The 21427-nt window shown below is 35.5% G+C and overlaps 1 protein-coding gene across 21 annotated transcripts in view; it reads left to right on the top strand.

The window, feature by feature from the left end:
* The window catches only part of EYA1 (EYA transcriptional coactivator and phosphatase 1), a 159967-nt gene that overhangs the window by 105363 nt on the left and 33177 nt on the right, over window positions 1-21427 (top strand). For 14 of the 21 annotated variants that reach the window (XM_085221271.1, XM_085221252.1, XM_085221266.1 and 11 more), the window contains 5 exons: window positions 817-899; window positions 1327-1513; window positions 11382-11524; window positions 12696-12779; window positions 19282-19371. In XM_085221271.1, coding sequence (XP_085077397.1) covers window positions 817-899; window positions 1327-1513; window positions 11382-11524; window positions 12696-12779; window positions 19282-19371 — 587 coding nt within the window. The remainder of the gene's footprint in view (window positions 1-816; window positions 900-1326; window positions 1514-11381; window positions 11525-12695; window positions 12780-19281; window positions 19372-21427) is intronic. The other 7 variants (XM_085221261.1, XM_085221251.1, XM_085221258.1 and 4 more) reach the window with 3 other exon arrangements.

The raw sequence follows: 21427 nt of genomic DNA, 5'->3' as shown, positions 1-21427 counted from the left end.
TGGAGCTTCTCCGTGCATCCATATGTCTCAGCTGGTGGCTATGTCATTGCCGGGTTATAACCAGCAAGAGCAAAACAGCTGAAAGGGGGTTGCTGCCCTTTTAGTGGAATGGCTTCTCAGGTTAGGTATTAAACAAGAGACCCATCTGTCTATTTTTGGTGGCTCACAAGGGGGATCTGAGAGGAGGAGGGAGGTGAAGGCAGTAATTCAGTCTCTGGGCTAAATTCAATCTTCAGCCTCTCCTCTAAGAGAGGTACTTTTTTCCCTTGTGTCATGCCTCATAGGCTCTATCAAAAAAGTAGGTTTGCGGCCCAAGGCTGTCTATCATCGATTAGTGAATTCTAATGGCTTTACAGGCAGGCTGAGCTGTTTCAAGCAGGGTGTTAGGGCTTTTTTTTTTTATTCCTTCAAGGCACTGAGATTTAAGGATAAGAGAAGATGCTGTACTCAAGACAGCAAAAGAAACTGAGCCCTAGGGATTCATTGGAGGCTTGCAGTTACTGTTTGACAAAAATGATATGGAATAAACCTTGATTACTTTCACAAGTTATCAATCTGAGGTGGCTCTGGCTTCCTGTCAAAATATAGTTTCCATCAAGGCAGGGTTTTCTTAATTTCAGAATGAAACATAGGGTATAAGAACAATGAGTTATCACTTTCTGTCTATTAACATGTTACAGAGCTGATGACAAGCAAATCGGTCAGCATATGGGAAGTATTACAAATATGCCATAGCTTTATGATATAATCGCAAGATGGAAGTTATTTTCCAATACTGTGTTTTAGTAATTCACATGATTTTTCATTTTATTTCAGGCAGCAGTTTCACAACATCATCAGGAATATATGCAGGAAATAATTCGCTCACAAATTCTACTGGATTTAATAGTTCACAGCAGGTAATTTTGTAAATATGAATTGAGGAAACATCAACAAACTTAAAATTCTCATCCACTAAAACTGAAAAATAGCTCTTAAATATCTCTTTGAAAGAAATTACTATTCTTTCAAGTTAAATTAACGTTTATGAATGTTTTTCCTCAAATTGTCATCCTCCAATAATAGAACTAATGGTCTGGTTTAGAGTGTTTTTATTCGCACATCTTCAGTAGTGTGTACATAATAAAATATTTGTATGAGAAGACAAACTAAATTATGTGTAATGTAGATTTTGTTTTACTGCCTCACTGTCTTAGGTCCTATAGCATCCAGTCCAAGAAGCATACGTGCTGAAAGCCTGACATGTGTTTGCAGTTATATTTTGGAATTTATACTAAAAAGTAGCAAAACTTTGATAGACGATTCAGTTGCTTTTTTGTCTTTCAGGAATATCCCTCTTATCCCAGCTTTGGCCAAGGCCAATATGCACAGTATTATAATAGCTCACCATATCCCTCACATTACATGACAAACAGCAACGCAAGCCCAACGACACCCTCCACAAACGCAACATACCAGCTTCAAGAACCACCATCTGGCATCACCAGTCAAGCAGTTACAGATCCTGCAGCAGGTAATTACATGGATTTTATGGTCCCTATGAGGCACATTTCTGTAAGTTGAAAGGGGGGGTTGAATTGGATTCTTTTTCTGTGTAGTCGCTGTCTTTTGTTGTTGTTGTTATTTCTTAATCCTGAGCCTGTGGCACGTCTTGCACAGACTCTAACAAAACAGAGGCTAAAGAGAAATGGAGATCAGTAAAAGTTTAAGGCTTGTACAAAATACAGAGTTCTATATTATTTGTAAAATGCTTGTGTGAAAAATTGCAGGATATGGGAAAGTCTTTATGCTAAAGCAGAACCTGCTGCTTTTAAGCTCTGTCTTTGTTAAGATAAACTCCTCTGATTTTTCCTAAGACTGAAATGGAGAGGCCTTCAGACTGTAGCCTGAGTGTCCACTTGAAAGAGAGCTTTTGAATTTTTCACTTTCAGAGGACATAATAATACTTGTATTAGGTAGTTGAAATTGCACAAGTGTTTCCATTTTAAGGAAAGATTTTCAGTGGCTTGTCCTTTTTCCCAGTCGTTTTACCTTTCTTTTGGAATTTGGCAGTCCTTTACTAGTTGAGGTATTTTTTATGCCAAACTGCTCCAGCTGTTTTTGGAAATGAGGGGTGAAAAATACTTTTCCCATTACTAAAAAAAATACATTTTTCAACAGTTTGAGCATGTCAGTAGTTAGTAGATGGCAGAAGTTTGAAATGTGTCAGAGAGGAAGTCCAAGTTTGCAGATGTGTTTCTCAGCCGTGTGGTAAAAAGCAGCTCTGATTTGGAATGCTATTTTGAGGTTTTGTTTTGGAGTTTTGGCGGGGAAGATTGTTTTCTTGAAGTACTTTACAGGACCAATCTTGCATGTGCAGCATGACCACTGATATAGTTTGCTAGCATTCTGCTCTTTTTCTGTAAATCTCACTGAAGAAAATGTATGCATTGTTGTGCCTTTTCACACATTCACTGAAAACAAGTTGAGAAGGAAATACATTTTGTGTGGGTTTATATTCATGTATATATTCATAATGTATGTGCATCAATGTATTTGAGAGATAAATCTTTCTAAAGGTATGAATGTGTGTTGTAGTCTGCAATTTTCAAATGTGTGGATGCATATTGGAGTCTGCCTAATTATTTTGCTTTTCACACTGTTTTTAATTTTTTTGTTTTTTTTTTTTTGTGGTTTTATTTGTTTTTCTTTTGAAGTTGGTAGCAGTAAGTTTCTCTTACCCCAAAGCCAAATGTGATTAAGCTATAGCTTTTATGAATATATTTATGTTGAATCATTGCGTCATCTGGATGCACACTTAGTCCGATACTGATGGCAGTGTCATTCTTTTCCCTTTACAATAGTGATACAGTAATTCCAAAAAAAGTTCTTTCAAGTGGTTTGCAAATAACAAGTCTTGAAGTAACCATGGGTTTTCTTGGACTGGCTGCCTGTATTTAGGGACACATTTAGGAAGGCACCTGCTGTGGACTACTCTCTGTTAGCAGGAGCAGGGCAGGAATGAAGCCATGTTCTTCTTCACCACATGGTCGCAGTTGGCATAAAGTATAGGGCTGGACTCAAACTTGTCCATCTGTCTGTATGCACTTTAACTGAGGCATTTAAGTTAGTCAGTGGAGAGAAATTAGCAGCTCCAGAGCTATATTTAGCATTCAGTTTAACTGTAATCATCATCCAGAGGTACCAAAGTCTCTCCATTGGTGTGAAAGAAGTTTAAGTTGGCTGACTACCAGTGTTCACTTCCTATATTAAAATCAGGTGGGATCATTTCACTGCTTCACAGACCTCCAACCCTGGAAGAAGCAAGAACCACTCAGTCAATCCAGTTCTATGTCTGGCATTTTTCCTTGGACAGTGCAGATTTTTATGTTCCTCAGCCTCAGGTGAACTCATACACAGCAGGTTTGGGGTAAAGCAAGAATGGGGTCAAAGTAAAGAGAGAACAGCATGGAGGAGGGGAATTATGGTTGAGTGGGGGTAAGTGAAAAGTGTGTTAGAAGGAAATTCACAGTTGGATCTGTATCACAAAAAAAAAAAACAAAGAAGCAAACAAACTGAATTTTAACAGTGGGCAAAAGCATCACAAATTACTGTAGAATATTTTACCTCATCTGCTCATGTTAGACTGCTGAGTCTGTGCAACGATTGGCATGCTGTATGTCTGTTAGGGAGCAAAGGGGAGTCATTGTGTTATGTTGCTATTCCCCTTTATTAGGATGGGCAGCAGCTGCTGAATTCAGCTGTTCTTTGTGGACGCTGATATCCCTAGACATCTTGTGCATTAAAAAAATACATATATAATCTTTGCGGTTCTGATCTATGCCAGGACAAGCATGGAACAGCATTCAGACTTCACAGAGGCACCAGAATCATTTGACAGACATATACGATTCCTATGAATTTGGGCCAGTAAGTGAAACAGGGCAGTTTGGTAAGAAATGTGAAAATAGAGAAAGTAATTATGTGTTCTTGTGACATTTTTAGGAGAGTTTTGCAGACTCAGAAAGCTCAGATAATTTCACTTAAAATATATTTAATTCCTTGTCCAAACATAAAATAATCCTTTTATGGTTTCCCACAGTCTTTAGTTAAATATGCAGGTTTTTCACATTCAGTCAAGGACATTGAGGGGTGCTTGCAAAAGAGCCTGAGATTCCTCATACTCAGTGTTAATTCTTTCCACAAAGGGAAGCCTTTGTGGATCTGAAAAATTTCTTGTGTTAATTGTAAGACCTTTTAATTGCACGAACCCTGATATTCCCTGTCTCCAAATCAAACATACTAATTCATGTTATGATAAAATTAATACAAGATTTGTGAGCAATTACTCACTGTCCCTCCCAAGACTCACATTCATTAAAGTATGAATGAGCAAACAAAAGAAAGTATTTCTTTGTGTTGTATAAGCTGCGCACCACTGTCAACCTTAGACAAGCTCATAGATCAGACTTATACAGATGCAAGCTTGGTTTCAAGAAATGCTTTGTAAAAAAAAAATAAAAAATTCTGGAGACAGTGTGTGAATGCATTTCTGACTTTCTTTTATTTTATCACCTGCTATTTATACCGGTCTAGAAGACATTTTGTCTCAATCCTTGATGCCCGACCCAGTGTTCTCAAATTAGCAGAACAATAAGAACATTTATTTCTAGGAATTATGTAGTTCACAACTACTTTTTCTAAAACTTTATTTTCTTTTGCAGTATTTCAGCTTCAATATTGTATCTGGTAACAGAAATTTCTTGATTTGCAAGTTTTGATTTGTGCAGTCCTTTATTTCACAAAAAGCTGTATTTGTAATGTATTAAATAATATTTCTCTGAGTTGCGCAGTTCTTAAGATTTGATCTCTTTCAGTTTCAGTTGGTGTATTTTTTTTTCTTTCTGCAGTAAGTCTGTTTAAAATATTACTGGAGGATTTCTTTTTTTCAAATTACTCATGTAGTTTACAATGCAGATTTAAAAAACCACAAGTTCTATGCTAGCCAACAAAAATTGTTCTCAGTCGTGGGTCACCATTTTGCTCTTTAAAGCTAGACTGCTTTTTCCTCAAACACTGTATCACATTTAGTATTGCAAAAGAGTAAGCCACTTTTAGAGTTTCCCCTTACTAAGTTTCATAACAATAAATTAAAGATTGTAAAACAACACAGAGCTAAGATACTTTATTGGCAACTTTTCACTAATACCTATGCAGAAACATCCAGCACTGTGCTAACAGTACATTATTGGTGTTTTAACATTTGCTCTTTTTCATAAATAAAAGTGAAGAGTAAATCTAGAGTCTATATAGGAAGGAAGCAATGAAACTTCTGTAAAAACAGAATACATTAATGAATAGTAAAGTACAACACTGCTTTTGCTTTTCTGATATTGGTTATTCTCCTGAGTCTTGTGTTGAGAGTGTTCAATTTTTAATTCCCGTATTGCATTCAAGGGTGACTTGCCATCACATGATATGTTAAGGCTAAGAATTGATGTACCTTGCAATATATATTTTAATAAATAAATAGAATACTTTTAGTAGAATTAAAAGTAATAATTACTTCAAGTTGTTTGAAACCATAAATAATGAGTGAGGAAGAAATGCCTATACTGGAGAGAGGTATTGCCTGTTCATTATGGGACTACTTCATCTTCTTTTTTTTCCTTCAGCATTGAAATTTGGAGAAAAAAAAAAACTGTACTTCAGGTGCCATTAAGAAAGTTGTTGTTATACATAATCATACATGATGTCTACTGTTATACATACTGTGTAATGTTGCATTAAGATTATTTATTAATATTAAGATTTTTTTATCATTATTATTAATAATGAAAAGATCAGTCAAACCTCAAAATAAATAGGCCTTTTTGCCTATACTTCTAACAGCTTTTTTTTTCCCAAGGATTATTTAGGGCTTCTGTCAAGTTTAAAATTATATGCTAATAGTCCTCAATAGACAGATTTCAGATTTATTTTCCAGGTAGATAAGATAATGGCTTTTGGTCAGAACGGCACTAAAGATTCCTCCTATAATCCTGTCAGCAGGCATTATGGTATGTCTTGCAATATTTAGTACTTTAACTTACCACTCATGTAGTAGTCATATTTTTCTATACAGAAAAACATCCCTCAATACCTTTGTGATTCCACTGTATTGTTTAATCCTGGTCAAATTTTATGTTCAGAGCTGCAAAGGAAGAAGTTTTGTAGCGCTTACAGATCTTGTGTTTAGCTTTATTTTTGCAAAAGTATAAATATATTCAATTTCTGTGTAGAAGCCGAAATAATGCTGGACTGAGGACTTAAGATTTTTACTCAAAATTAAATGTGAAATTTGGAGGAAATCTAGGCACAGTTAAAACAAAAAATACTTGCATGTACTTGCTTGGAGAGACATTTGATTATACTAGCAATTCTAAGCCCATCTCATCAATGTAATTTGCATTGTGACATAAGATAGAATTACTTTGATTATGTGAATTTGCTCATTTTTGCATACTCTTTAGTAGGGAAACTGTCTGATGAAATTTGCAATGCCTTTGTCAACAAGTCTACTTACACAAACTCCAGTGAGATTTACCTAGATAAATATATATATAATATATATATATATATATATTTTACTTCTGGAACAGATAGTTTTCCTTATATTATCACTTGATATTACTCCTATATAGTGAAATTGATAGTAAGAAAATACAGCAATTATCTGGGGGGTGGGGGGAATTTCTATAACAAACAAAAAGCACAAAATACAGTGTTGTAAATATCATCTATGTGGCTCTATTGTCTATTCAAAAGTAATCAAAATTTTCTAATTGATGAGGTGATGGAAGATTTTCCTTTGTGACATATAACCATCAAAGCTACACGCACTGATGTATAACACAAATGTATGTTTATGACAGTTCATGTCACGTTGCAATAGTATGTTGCCTCGTGGCCCAGGGGGAGGTCTGCTATAGTATAGTTGATGTATTTTAGGTAGAATAGAATGAAAGCATGTTTTTCACAGTTTTGCATAGTTTTTGTATGGATTAAAAAAAGTTATATTCATTTGAATCTGAATCTTAAATGTTTTTCTTACTGACTAGAGAAGTCTGTTTTGAAGTGGAACGTTTTGTCTCAGCAGAGCAGTCCTGGAACCTGCCAAAAGTAACCTGGAAAGTGTCCTCCATCATCCTTCTAACAAGGGTGCTTATGACACCAGACCAGGCTGGACCTTGCCTGGAATGACCTCTCAGGCTGAGGCCTTGGGGTTGTTGCCACCATTTGTTTAGTCCCACAAACCCAATGGTTCTACCTGCTAATGTGGACGTGGCCATCACATCCCTCAGCGTTTCTCTTCCAAGGATGTCTCCGGGTTCCTCTTGAACACTTGTAATCTTTTGGGAGACAAGCATTTGTGGGGAAATGGTGTCACAGGTCTCCTTCCTGTGATATGACCTCCCCTTTCTTTTGTTTAACCTAGTTTCTGCCAGCTTGCTTTGTTGTTCATGTACTCTGAGTACTGGGACAGGCAGCGAAGAGCTGATCTTTTCTCCTTTTTCCTCTCATGGTACTGTAGAGGGCTGGATTTCCTCCAGCACTTCCCTGTGCTTGTGGTGCTCAAGAACGGGATAAAATTAAATTCAGTGCTTTATGAACATAGTAATTTCCCTTGGCTAGTGCTGCAGTATGCTACTATGAATTCAACTAAGACTGAACAAATTAAACACTCATATCCGGGAACATAGAATAATGGACATAACAGTGACATGTATTGTAGTTATACAGCTTGACTTCAGCCAGGCTTTTACTACCTGAGCAATTACGCCTTTTTATTTAACAATCTTATAAGCAAACTGGAATAAAATAATCTAGCCAAAATTACAACAGAATGATATAAAGCTGTTTAGGAAACCATGTCAGGAGAGAAGCCAGTAAGAGTTTGCTGTTAAAATAGAAGGATGGCTACAGCAGCATTCCTCAGTGTCTGTCTTGGGCCCAGGACCAGACCGCATTTTCATTAATCATTTAAATGACGGAACAGAATGTGTTTGCCTATTAAATATGTAGAAGACACCATGCTGAGAGGGGCTGTGAGTTCTCTGGAGACAGGGTGAGAACTCAAAAAATGGAGATGTGATCTCAATAGGAGCAGGTGTGAGGTATACATTTAGGCAGGAATGATGAACTGCACAAATGTGGGATGGGGAATGTTGGCAGCTCCTTCCAGGCTCTACCTTTCCCTGCAGACCACTCTCAGTACTCCACATACTGGTGGTACACAGAGTACCCTCAGCCACTGTTGTTTTTCTTGCTTTAGAATTTGTCGGGGCTTAGGCTCTTAGAGGCTCAGAGTTCAGTTGGGTACTGGATTCTTTAATTGACTTTCCTTATAGGAACCTGAGAATGACTATTGGCCAGTGAGCTGGTAACCCAGTCGTGCACATGATCGAGCAGCCTTAATCCAGAGAATACATGCTGTGGTTTCCCTTTACATACATGGACAAGCTTCTCTCACACACTGTTACGTTTTCACCCTTTGGTTGCTGCCATCTGTCATGCTGCTATAGCAGAATGGTCTCTGTGGCTGTCCCCTAAGTAGGAGCAGGAGCTCTGGTTATCAGCAGTAAAGCAGAGTGTTAACGACATATTAGCAGTTTATGTGCAGTGTTTGGCCAAATCTTTGAGTAACATCAGTTAGGTGCCACTTCTTCCACCAGAGTTGGTCTGAGAATGGTGAAGTTAACGTTAAATGAAAATATTTCTGCAGATGTAAATTTTCCACTGCTGAGTGGTATCCATGGAAAGGTAGCATGCAAGGGAAGCTTTTATCTACTTTGCTTTGGATTACTGCATCCAGATCAGAGAAACGGTAGGACCTTGAGTAGAGGATCTGATTATTTTTCTCTAAGATAAACATTGGAACTGAGAGGAAATGAGAACAGATTTCAAATACACACAAATTCAGTGAAGGGAATGTTTTTTTTTTCTCCCTTTTCACAGATTGAACTTAAAATGCTGTAAAGAAATGCCGAAGTTTTATGTTTTGTTTCTAATGATATGGCTGTGAAAGCAGCAGAGTAGATTGCCTGGAGAGATCTGTAAGAACAAGAGAGGCACTTCTCTGCTTACACCAGTGCAGGTACAGTAGGTTCAAGAACGGCAGGCCACTGGGTGCTCAGCCAACCTTGGGATCCCCAGCTTGAGCTGGCTGGTGAGGGTCTGCCCCATTCAGGATTTACACTGAATACGAATCTTATAGCTGCAGTTGAGTGTTTGAAACTTTGAATGTAGTGTATTTAAATACAGGCGTTTGTGAAAGTAGAAAGCCGTAAGGCTCTTTCTACTCTGACAGGCTTTCTTCCCTGCCCTCACTACACTGTGCTCTGTGCACTCTGTTAAGTTTATTTGTTTTTGTTTGTCATGAAGCTTAGCGTATAATTTTTCCATGCTCTCCATTCTTTTTTATTTATTTGGTATTATTAAAACCACCCTGAGTTTAATAACTAAATTTTTGGCACCTCATGTCTGTGAGAAATTCAAAAACTGTGATCTAAAGCTACAGTCCCAAAAACATTGTCAGAGGCCCAGAGCATCCCTAATTTCAGTAGGAAGTGCAATTTTCTATTAATCTGAATTTTAGAGCAGATATTTAGAGCTTTATAGGCCAGTCTACCTGCTGAATGAATTCTGGTCTGTTTGTTATCAAAAACCTTAAGAAAAAATACAAATGAAAGAAAACAATGCACAAAAGCTTTTAAGTGAGTTATAACCAAGTAAAATAATGTCTAGAAGATGACTCATTTATATTTAAAAGATTGGAATTAGTTGAATTATTTTTATTTCTTATTTATATTTTAGGACACTATGTGAAAGAGCAATCAGTATTCGATGTATTAATCTAAATAATGTGGAGAGCACATTATCATGGAAGAAATAAATTATTGGAATGTGCATCATATTCCAAGTTTCATTTTCTGCCTTTCGTTATCTAGTCTGATATGGCTATGTTGACTTTTTGTTGTTTGGCATGCACAGAATCACTGGTTTTGGTATAGATTGTCTCTTTTGAGGACTCTGTTTTATGTTACTTACTAATTTGTTATTCTGCTTTGTTTAGTAGAGACTGAGATACTTAGCTAAAAGTATAGTACAAAATACATAATATATATGAATTTTAGTTATGTGTAGATTTAGAGGCTGAATGTGAGGACTTCAAGACCTTATTCTTTAAACTGAGTACAAGCAACAATTATTTTGAGTAATTGTGAGTATGTGCTGCTACACAGATGTCCAGAGTTTCTTCCTTAATCTAACCTTTGACCTCAACAGGATGTTTTTTTAGGAAAAAGGATCATTTGTGTAAGAATTATACCTGTCTGTTCAAATTGGAATGCTATGACCTAGGCTGATTAAAAAGTAAATTAATATTGATAAAAATATACTCATCTCCCGAACTCTGTAAAGAGTCAATGCTAACTGAGAACTAAAGTTGATAAATACATTGTACATTGAAAATTCTGGCTGGCTTTAAAGAAAAAAGATTTTATTTTTAGGAAAAAAATAATATAAAAATAAAATATTTTCTGTGTGATCTTAAGGCTGCAAAAAGAAGTCTTGAAAGAGATGTAAAAACTTCTGAAGGGCAATAGCACTTCTACTTATATGAATTAGGGAGGATAATTTAAGTGGGGTATTTGCTCTCTGAATGTTCAAGCACTGCACTGTTAATGGATGTTAGAGATAGCAAAACATCTTCCAACTGGCATATTTTCTTCTTACATAAGTAAATCATCTTTCTTTGTTTTTACCTACTAAATGGCAGTTAATATTTTACTGATACATAGTATTTGGTGTACAATACTGTTGTTAAAGATACTCATTGAATAGACCTTTGAAAAATACTTTAAATTTCATCTCCATATTTGATGTATATTTGAAAGTTGTTCGACTGTAAGAACTTATCCTACAAAGATTGAATAAAGTTGTGTGCTACCTTTAGAAGGTATTGTATTAATCAGGCATAAATGTAGTCATCAAAAAGTAAAATGTCTGCTGGTCACTGTGATGATTATCTTAAAGCATGTTTGAAAACTTAGCATTAAATCAATCAAAAGTTTCCTTTTACAGTATGATCTTTTCTTTGAAGTCATGCGATCTTCTCTATCATTTGAAGAAATGAAGATCATTTTATTATTTATTTATTCACTGAACTAAATTATTATATCTTTGTTATTGTATGTAACCGATTGAATTAATTTATGCATTAGCATTACCACTTATTGTAGTTTTAATTATTTTTGTTAGAACTCTTTAGAAAAGATCCTGTTTTCAGTGTCATATCTAGAAAGAAATGTGAATGTTTTGGATTTAAGCTGAAAGGTAAAAATGTTATTTCTTTACTACAGCAGAATACAGTACAATTCACAGTCCATCAACACCCATAAAAGATTCAGATTCAGATAGATTGCGTCGTAGTTCAGATGGGAAATCACGTGGACGTGGCAGAAGAAACAACAATCCTTCACCACCACCTGATTCTGACCTAGAGGTATATTATGCTAGATGTTTTTTGACGTGTCATAGCTTCTCTTTTTATAATTATTTTGCAGAGAGAAATATCAATTACAAATCAAAAATAAAATAGCATTTGAGCCCTTTTTTTTTTCTTTTGTTTGCTTTGTATTTGTTCTTTTTTGTTGAAGATCTTGAAACTTTTATTCTAAAGAACTTTCTTTGTGAAGAGCACCTAATTTCTCAGAAAAATAACAGCATTCTCTTTCTCCTTAAAAAAAAATAATTAGAGAAAAGAAAAAGAGAACAGTAAGAATAAAGCTTTTCCCAAATTGAAGTAAGGTTTCTCTTTGGGCAGGAGAAACTTTTGGCACAATACCAGTTTTTATTCTCTCTTGCTATGTTCACATTTTTCTCAGTGGCCTATGCTATATGTTGAGAGCACATCTCCAATGACTCGTCACAGCTATGAGTGTCCATGCTGCATTACTTTTCCCTTCTGAAAGTTTAGCCCATTGGTTATTGTGGAAAATACAATCCTACCAGGATTTAAAATACTTATATTTGAACACTATATTTTTCATTAACATCATTTTATTAATGGTCAGAGGGCAAATTTAAAACACATTTTTTCTACCATCTGTAAGCAAAAGAATTACTTACTGACACAATACTTTCTTACATCGGCAAAATCTAAAGTCACAATTTTAATTCTTCAGATACATAAATTCTATTAGATATAGGCTGAGAGGATTTAACTGCTTGTCAACAATTCACTAGTTTTATTTGGTTTTAGACATTATTGTCAAGAGCAAATATATGAAGACTTGCAGAAATATAGAATTCAAATGCAGAATATTTAATTCTGAGAGGCTTCTCTTAATTTCTTTCAGTTTCTATCTTACATCTGGCTTTAAAATAATGTATTGTACAATCTCATTTTCTGTGTGTATTGGACTGTGACTATCATTTTATTCTAATAGAATAATTTGATATAATAGCAATTGTAGTAAAAAGCTAACCGATTGTATTACCCTCTTCTGGAAAAACGTTAGTTCTGAAAAGAAATCGCAAGGAAGCTAGGGTTCTAATATATAACCATTTCAATACAATTTTGTCATTTGTGCGCTTACTGATTCAAATTTAAACTTTCCATTTCAAGTATCAGCTTCACAGAGGAACACATTGATTTGATTCTCTTTTTACAGAGAGTATTCATTTGGGATTTGGATGAGACAATCATCATTTTCCATTCCTTGCTTACAGGGTCCTATGCTAACAGATATGGAAGGGTAAGTGTCAAGAAACTGATGGAAATTTTCATTAATATTTATTGTTTTGTGATTGATATGTAAGAAAAACAAGAACATTGTTTTCCAGAGACCAAGCACTACTGATGTTTCAAGACATAAAAATTCAAGGAGTAAAGTTCTTTCATATGTCTATTCTTTGTGTCATTAAATAATTAAACACCATTGGGAGTAATACTTTGACCACTTGAGGTTTTTTTGTTAATATAGAGTGTGTGATACTTGTTGATACCATCAAAATCTGCAAATATTTAGCTCCTCCCAGCTAGTGAAGAACTTCCAGGACTGAGCACTAAAATAACGTTTTAGTCCTGAGCAGTCACCAGTGATCTGTACTCTGTACTGAGAAGGCAAGAGTATGTTTATGGATATATATGGCTGTAATAATCTAAACTTTTTTACCTCACATTTTTTTAATCTCTGTTTGATTGATGTTTTTGAAAGTCTGGTTACGAGTCAAATCTTTCTATTATGCACAGTCTATAAATCGTAACTGAACTTATGGTTATGCCTGCAGACTGTGGGTTTCCCAGGTAATTCTCAAAAGAGAAATGCTGTCTTAAGTGAATAAGAGCAATTTACGATTGGAATGCCCTTGTGAGATCAAACTTTGTTTTTCAGAATTGTATTTGAAAGTTAACGGCTAGGCTTGTGCCAAAATCTGTGTTATGTCCTCTCATGCTCACCTCAAGTGAAATATAACTAGAACATGAGGTTTTTTTGTTAATTTTCCAAAATATTTCACATACAGAATAAGCAGATAGTTCTGTCTGACTTAATGTAATCACATAGTCTTTTCATAAAGCTTATATTCATCACTAAAAAGTTTTATGATAGAGCCAGTTGAGGGAAGGGTAAAGCTTCTGCTTCAGTTCAGATCATGCCTGGCTAAGGTTCTGCATTCTTCCTAATGGCTTTCTGCATCATAGAAATCTAAAGCAACACTTCTGCATAACTTATCTGGCATGTTCAGGTATTGTGATTTAACCCAGCCGAGCACCACACAGCCATTGGCTTATTCCCTCCCAGTGATTATGAGGGAGAGAATTGGAAAAAGGTAAAATGGTTTGGTTGAGATGAAGACGGTCTTATAGGACAGAAAAGGAAGGAACGGTGATAATAAATAATAACATATGTATACACACACACACCAAAAAAAAAAAAGTGAGGCACAGTGCAGTTGTTCACTACCTTTTCATGGATCTCCAAAGAGTTCTCAGGCAGTGGCAGATCCTTCAGCCAACTCCCTGAGTTTTATTATTCAGCATGGCACAGTATGGTCATGGGATCGTGAGATATGTATCTCATGGGATATGTATCATGGGATATGGCTTTGGACAGTTTGAGTCAGCTGTTCTGGTTTCATTGCCTTGTGTACACACAGCTCTTTGTGTACACACAGCCTCCATCTGACAGAGCTGTGTGAGATGCTGAAAAGTCTTTGACTTCGTATTGCTCAACAGCTAAAAGATTGCTGTGTTATCAGCACTGTTTTTCTCCTAAGTCCAAAACACAGCATTATACCAGCTACTGTGAAAAATATTAACTCTATCCCAGCCAAAAGTAGTTCAAGGTGGTGTGGTATATTTTCATGAGTGTTTTGTATAATAGCAACCTGCTTGTTTGAAGACTATACTTAGTTATTTTCATTATGTGTACAAAAAGCAAGGATACTCAACGGCCTTGATTTCTTAAACATTGCGATTTTATACTACAAAATCACCAAATCAGTGACAGGTCAACAAGCCCTAGAGTTCACAGGAAAAATGTTCAACATCAACAGAATATCACCACTTACTTTTTGGGGCCAGAGTTCTGCTGGAAAAAGAACTGATTTGTTGTTGCTGAGAAGTACTTGTGTGAGCATATTTTTTCTTTTTCTAGTTTCCTGTAGTGTTTTTCAATAATTAGGGCCCGAACATAAACACCTTTTTTTGTTGTCTACTTGAGGCTGAGGAAAGTGGCTGGCTTTCAGCTCCTAAGAGATACAGATACGTGTGCTGCGAGGAGGCAGCTGCCTCCTGATAGCGGTTCCATCATTGTTGACATTGTTTTCTTGATGTAGCTTTTGCTTGGCTGCCTCTTATTGCATGGCATGTGGCAAAATACATAGTCGTCACTAAATGATGACTGATTTTATGATTTGTCAATCGCTAAGCTAAATCACCTGCCAAACATTGGTCAGACTGAGTTTTTTTCATTATACTTGTTGCTATGCTATAGCACATGCATACACATGTATACAAAGAGATACAGGGCATCATCTATGATGGAAAAAAAAACAACAATGCTTGATGTTAAGAGAGATGATAGCATTAGTGTTTATGCTAAGAATTAATGCATTATGCACTGTGGATAAATATTAGAATGTTTTGGTGAAAGGTTGCAGTGCGCACATCCACTATGAGGCAGTTGTGCAAGTGTGCTATTATTGCTTTGTTTTCACAAAGTTTCATTCATATCACAATTTTTCTTGGGTTATTAAGTGTCATAGAAGAATTTTAGAGTTATTTACAGCAGTGTGAGGTGTGCAGTTTTTAAAGTGTTTCCTATTGATTTCTGGCCTTTAAAATCAGAATGCCGGGGGGATATTTTGTTGTTTACAACTGCTTTTTGAGCTATTTAACTTCACCCCTAATGTGTTTCTTCACTGTGGTTAGAACTAGAAATGTTCTTTTAAAAATTAAATTTAAGCTGCTCACATAATCATTAAAATACAAAAGCTGGAACTTCAAACGAACAAAAATGTCTTAATTAAATAGAGGATTTGGCAACTTGGCATTCAGCTCTTCTCATAATGCATGAGTGAGTTTCATGGTGAATGACTATGAATGATGAGCAGTCCTGTTGCTGAAGGGATAGGTTTTCTTTTCCTTATTCTCTTCCTCATTCCTCATAACTTCTTGTTTATGCCACCCTTTTCTGTATGTTCATACGTATTCATCTCTTTTTATCACCTGCTCTCCTTGTGCTGCTGTTGTGCTCTACTTTCTCCATCCTCCTGTTCTGCAGCGTTGAAACAAAATAATATGCTTGTTTTGCAGTTTGTGCAATTATGGTAGACACTTTTTTATTTAAGGATTTGAATACTGTGGGTTTCACAGAAATGTATGAAACTAGTGGAGGAAGTGAGTTGTATGTCCAGAGTGGAAGGATGGGGAAAGGGGAAAAGGAAAAAAATACATTTCCATTTGCTTTTGAAAAAGATGCGTTGATCAAATATCAGGTTATCAGTTACTTTGATTGACGTTGACCTACAAACACTTAGTTTTGAGCCAGATGACAACTGGTGAATTTTGGAGTTCAGAAAGAATTTGAGACCCTTCTTTAGTGTCTAGAAGCAGGTGGAAATACATCTTTGTACTTGCAGTAGTCTACTGTGGTCTTTACATTTCAATTTTCCATGAAAGCATATAGATTCAGATGCTTAGAAACATTTTTTCCTTTAAGTTTTAAGTTATTTTAATATGGTTTATTACGTTTTAGAGGTAGAGAAAAGCAAAGCCTGGTTTCACTTAACCCTTCATTTGTGACCTGTAGGCTTAAGTGGAAAATAAGCCTTGTACCTAAAGTGAACTTTCCTGTTTTTCAGCTTCTTGTTTCTCCACAAAACAAAGAAATCAAGTGGGTAGAATTTAGAAATGACATACAGACAATGTTTTGGCTCCAATACCAGTATTCAAAAACAAGAGGCCTGCTTAAGCAGCTTGACGTTGGTATTTCTTTTCTTTAGCTAAACTGTACCTCCCCCAGAGATTTGTACCTGATTTTGACCATACCTGAAAAGACACTCCGACTGAACCTGCAAATCCCGATAACTAAGAACAGATTGTTAGCTTTCCTGCTCATTGTGTGACACCTCACAATAATTAGTTTGCAATTAGTGGCTTAAGATTGCAAAAGAAGGCTTGGTATGAGATTTTTTTAAAACCTTATTCTAGCCTTGTCTTTTTAAAACGTTTTCAGACATCACTTTAATGACTGGCATCAGCATTTAATCTACTGCAGAGCCTTAAACCAGAGCTTTTGTGCTTTTTGCTAGAACTGCTGCAAGATTGTAACTACGCAGACATTTAAAACCCTAATGTAGGTAAGGCTTTTGCATCTATTAAAATATGTGGCTACCCAGAGCTGCAGCTTAACTCAGTTTCTGTGCGATGTGGGACTTTCTATAGAACAAGATTTTGTTTAATCAAGGAATTAAGGTTACTTTGAAAAGAAACCTGTTTTGTTTCTTCTCTTCTTTTTTATGGTATTTAATCTGACATTTTCAGTATGTGCCAATGATTTTCTTATGTTTTTCTCCTAATTAAATTAACTTAGTAAATGACATTCTTTTAATATTACTTTAAAGAAATCCACCTTCTGTTTTGTCTACCATTTTAAAACACCTTTGAGTTAAATGGCATGGAGATATTTTTACCAAAAGCCATTCTTTTCAGACTCAAATGTGTAAGGAGAAACTAATACAAATAATTAAGTCACAAATAAATTAAAGCTGAAAGACTTTATTCACAGCCATTTATTTAAAATTAATTGGATATATCTGCTGATGTATCCAGCTTTTCAAAATTGTATCCCTTTTTATGAATGGAAGCTCCACGTGGGTTTAATTGTAAAATGTTACATTATCACTTGATAATTAAGATGTAGCTAGCAATCTTTATTTGCATGCTAGACCCCTTAGTAATGCATTTAACTCCTTCTGTTAATTAGAGAAAAGCATTCTGTGGTATGACTTCTAGTTGTGCTCAGGAAGAACGGAAATACTTGCTTGGTTTAAAAAGGGGATGAGGAGCTGTGAAGAAAAGCAGTGTTGTAGTTAGACTCAAAGATAGGCAGGAATGTGAGAGGTAAATGTAGCCTCAGGCCTATCTAGGGAGAGCACATAACCTGCCTTCCACCTTTCCTGCTCCAGAAATAAAATAAGAGAAGACTTGTGGGGCAGTAGTAAAATAAAAAGGCAGAATAAGTTTGCTTATTTTTTCAAGTAGTTCCATTTTTAATTAGGAAACCAAATACTCTTTTTTTTTTTAATAGAAGACTAATTTTAAGGACAATGTCATTATAATGATCAAAATGGCATAATGCATTTTCTGGTGTTCCATTTTTGAGGGCTATTTTTTTGATGCTAGAAAACTTATTTACTCTTAGCCTATGGAAATTCAGAATTTTCAGATGTTTTGTGTATTCCATATAGCTTAGTTTCTAAATGCTTCTTTCCAAAAAACTCATTTCTTTCTGCTGGTTGTTTTAGTTGTTTTGGTTTTTCCAGAAGGTAGACAGGCTGATAGACTGCCATTCTTTTCCAACTGTTTGCTACTGACACATTTTACCTTTTGACCAGCAGTTACAGAAAAATGTTTGAAAGTTCAGAGATCACGTTGAAACATCTATTAATTTGATTGAGAGGTGGAAAAAGAAAGTAGGGACCACATCTTTTGGTATTAACTCGAGTTGTCATCAGTTTTAGAACATTAACTTATTTTAAGTAAAGTTTGTTCTGTCACTTCTGTAGTTTTATTTAAAATAAATTCCTAACAAACTAATATTGGTAATAATAAAATAAAATAAATAAAATAAAAGAAGGTGTTGTGAGATAATACATGTTCTTTCAAACTTGTGCTTCTGTGTGGTTGGATATACTTGGCACTATAAATGAGAAATTGTGTATCAAATACATGTATTAGACATTCTTCTCAAATTTTTCAGATTGAAAATACATAAAACATACAAAAAAAAAATCAAAACAAGACAAACATCTGTAATGCATTTGATAACCACAGTGCTGAACATGCTTTTTGAGTTTATTAGCTCAGTAAGGAATAAGTTGTTATGGTAATTTCAGTAGAGAAGTTAAAGTGTGTTATGTATTAATAACAAACAATAGATTTGTTCACTCAGTATGGGTGGGCCCAACAGAGAGCATAATCAAAGTGTGCTTTTGTGGAGAATCAAGGAGTGATTTTAAATAAATCTGCCATTTGTAAATAAAATATTAATAGTGATCTGCTTTAAAGTCACTAGGTATTCCAAGGACCAAATCCTTTCATTCGTGACTGGTGTCTGTTTATTTTCAACAATGATAACATTATCTTGTCCTCAGTTATTGTAAAATTTGTAAGCAGTAGCAAAGTCTGTAGAATTGTAGGGAAAAATGCATTTGCTACTGGTGGAATCCAGCATAAGTCCATGTATGGATGTGCAAGGGTGACATAAGAGTGTGTGAACACAATTGTGGCCACAGAAGTCTTACTGCAGAATCATGGTATTAGTCACGTTAAAGACATAGTTTGAGGATTACTTTAATCCTGGCTATGGGATTAAATAGTAGTTGAAATGAAATCAAACACATGGATATTACATTTCATGCATTAGATAATCTTGAAAAACAGTTCTTGTCATTTGTATTCTACTACGTAGAATGTAGCATGTACCATGTTATGCATGGTATTGACAGTACACTCTTAATTTCTTCTTTAAGGATCCACCCACCTCAGTGTCTCTTGGACTTCGAATGGAAGAGATGATTTTCAATTTGGCAGACACGCATCTATTCTTTAATGATTTAGAAGTAAGTGTTCGTTATTTTAAAACACAGAGGTTTGTTAACATTTGTCTACTTTTACTTGTTATTAGATGGCTTGGCAATTATTTTTGGCTTCAGAGTTTTAGTATGGAACCACTTAGAAAAATCTGCATAGTTTAGTCATTGAAACTTACGAAGATATCTACACTAAATGTGCTGGCATTCAAAGGTTGCAGTAGTAGAAGTTCTAGGCACTTTTTTTTCCCTCACAGGTCTTTGTATTTATGACCACAGTAGACTAGTTCTAGAAGTGGATGCACACTTCTAGGATTTATAGATGCACAGAAAGCATCTATAAATACTAGAATGCAATAGGCTACGTAGATCATTAAATATTAAACTTCAGCTTCTATAAACAATTAATGGCTGGGTAAAGATTTCTTACTTATATCTTACTGTGGGAAAGGATTACCTTAAACCCGAGGGAAATCATTAATGTTGCATATGTTGTCCATCTCAGTGGCCTATCGCTCTGGGTTTCAATCCTTCCCAGTGGCAGGTCCATTTGTTATGTGCTAGGGTTTCTCTGCCGCTCATGCCCCCCCCTTGCAGTGTGCTGTGAGGAGTTGGTGTCAACATGCCAAGGGCTTTTTCAGCCTATATAGAGTCTGGTTTGGCAATTCTTGTGAAATTGCTCTGAAACTATCCAAACTGCTGAAAGAGACTGTCACCATAGTGCCTGGCTGTTTCGTCTTAAAAGGGAAAAAGCCATTTCTGATCATATTTTAATAACAAGAAAACATGAAAACAGTCAGATTTCTTTCCCATCATAATGAAGACAGCTGTTTATTTAAAATCCAACTGTTAAGCAAGCTTGTGGTGGGGCTGCCAACACACATTAATCATCAGGTTGTTGTTTTGCTAGATTTTAGAATAGTGTGTTATTCCAGACAGGCAAAAGAATCTAAAGGATTCAAATGCAACATTTGCTGATCAAAGTTAATTGGCAGCAATTGGCCTTTAAATATTTCCTGATGTTTCCCTTTTCAAAATCAAGCAAAATACACCTTATTTAATAGATGAGCCAAAATCATTTGAAAAATGCCAGTGTGTGATAGACCTCAAATGTGGTTTGTCCAACATCTGTCCTATATTTTGATTTCTTTTCATCTAAAAAGAAACCACTCACAGATGATTTGGCATCTTTCAATGTAATGAAATTATTTAAATGTGTTTTATTCCTTCTTCCATTCCTTAGTGGAGTATTTATTTTTATACTTGTGATAAAATAGATGATTTCTTTACATTTTCAAGTATTGATTTCTTTCATTGAGGTAACTTTATGTAAAGATGATACTGTTTTGGATACAAGAAATGTAATTAGTGAGTTACATGCATAGGATTAATTTTTCAGATTTGTTGAAAAGTATAACAATGCTACTTGTTTTCCAAATCTGTTTCTGATTTCTAGATATATTTCAATTTATCCAGAGCAGAAAATTGAAGTACTGCTATATCTTAGCAGCATATTTAATAAAGTTCAGTGTTTCATTTGCTATACATAGCCAGATGCTTAATAGTCTCAGCTTGGTATGTGTCAGTGACTTTAATGGAAGTTAACCAACTAAATATTAGGGATAGCAGATTATCTTCTGATAGTTGGCAAGTTACTCTTGACAGTACAATACAACAGTTTATTCACTGAAGAATTTTGAAATATGAAAAAAACAGTTGAATCAGATAACTCACAGAAGCAAGAAGCTTAGAGGATGAACTTTGTTCTTTGGACTTCCCTGTAGAAAAGTGGTTTCTCTTAAAATTCCATATGCGAATGTTGTCCATGAAGGGGCATTTCCTCCAGGACCTTCAGTTTGTCATTGAGTGTCTCCATTATTAGCAGGGTCTCTGTGGCTCCCAAGGTCTGTGGCCTCAGGCTTGGTGGTCTGGAAGTTCAGGCTCCCAATACTTTGATAGTATTCCATCAAAAGTGTTTTGGCTTGGCTGTGCCCAGACTTAAAGCATCTGTTCTTGCTGTCGAAGGAATGAGTTTGGAATGTCTCTTGGTGTCCTTGCTCAGGGCTAAGGCTTCTAGTTCATGTAT

This window comes from Meleagris gallopavo, chromosome 3, assembly GCF_905368555.1.
Source record: "Meleagris gallopavo chromosome 3, MGAL_WU_HG_1.1, whole genome shotgun sequence".
NCBI classification, from domain to species: domain Eukaryota; kingdom Metazoa; phylum Chordata; class Aves; order Galliformes; family Phasianidae; genus Meleagris; species Meleagris gallopavo.
This window is presented reverse-complemented; position numbering and strand designations above follow the sequence as displayed.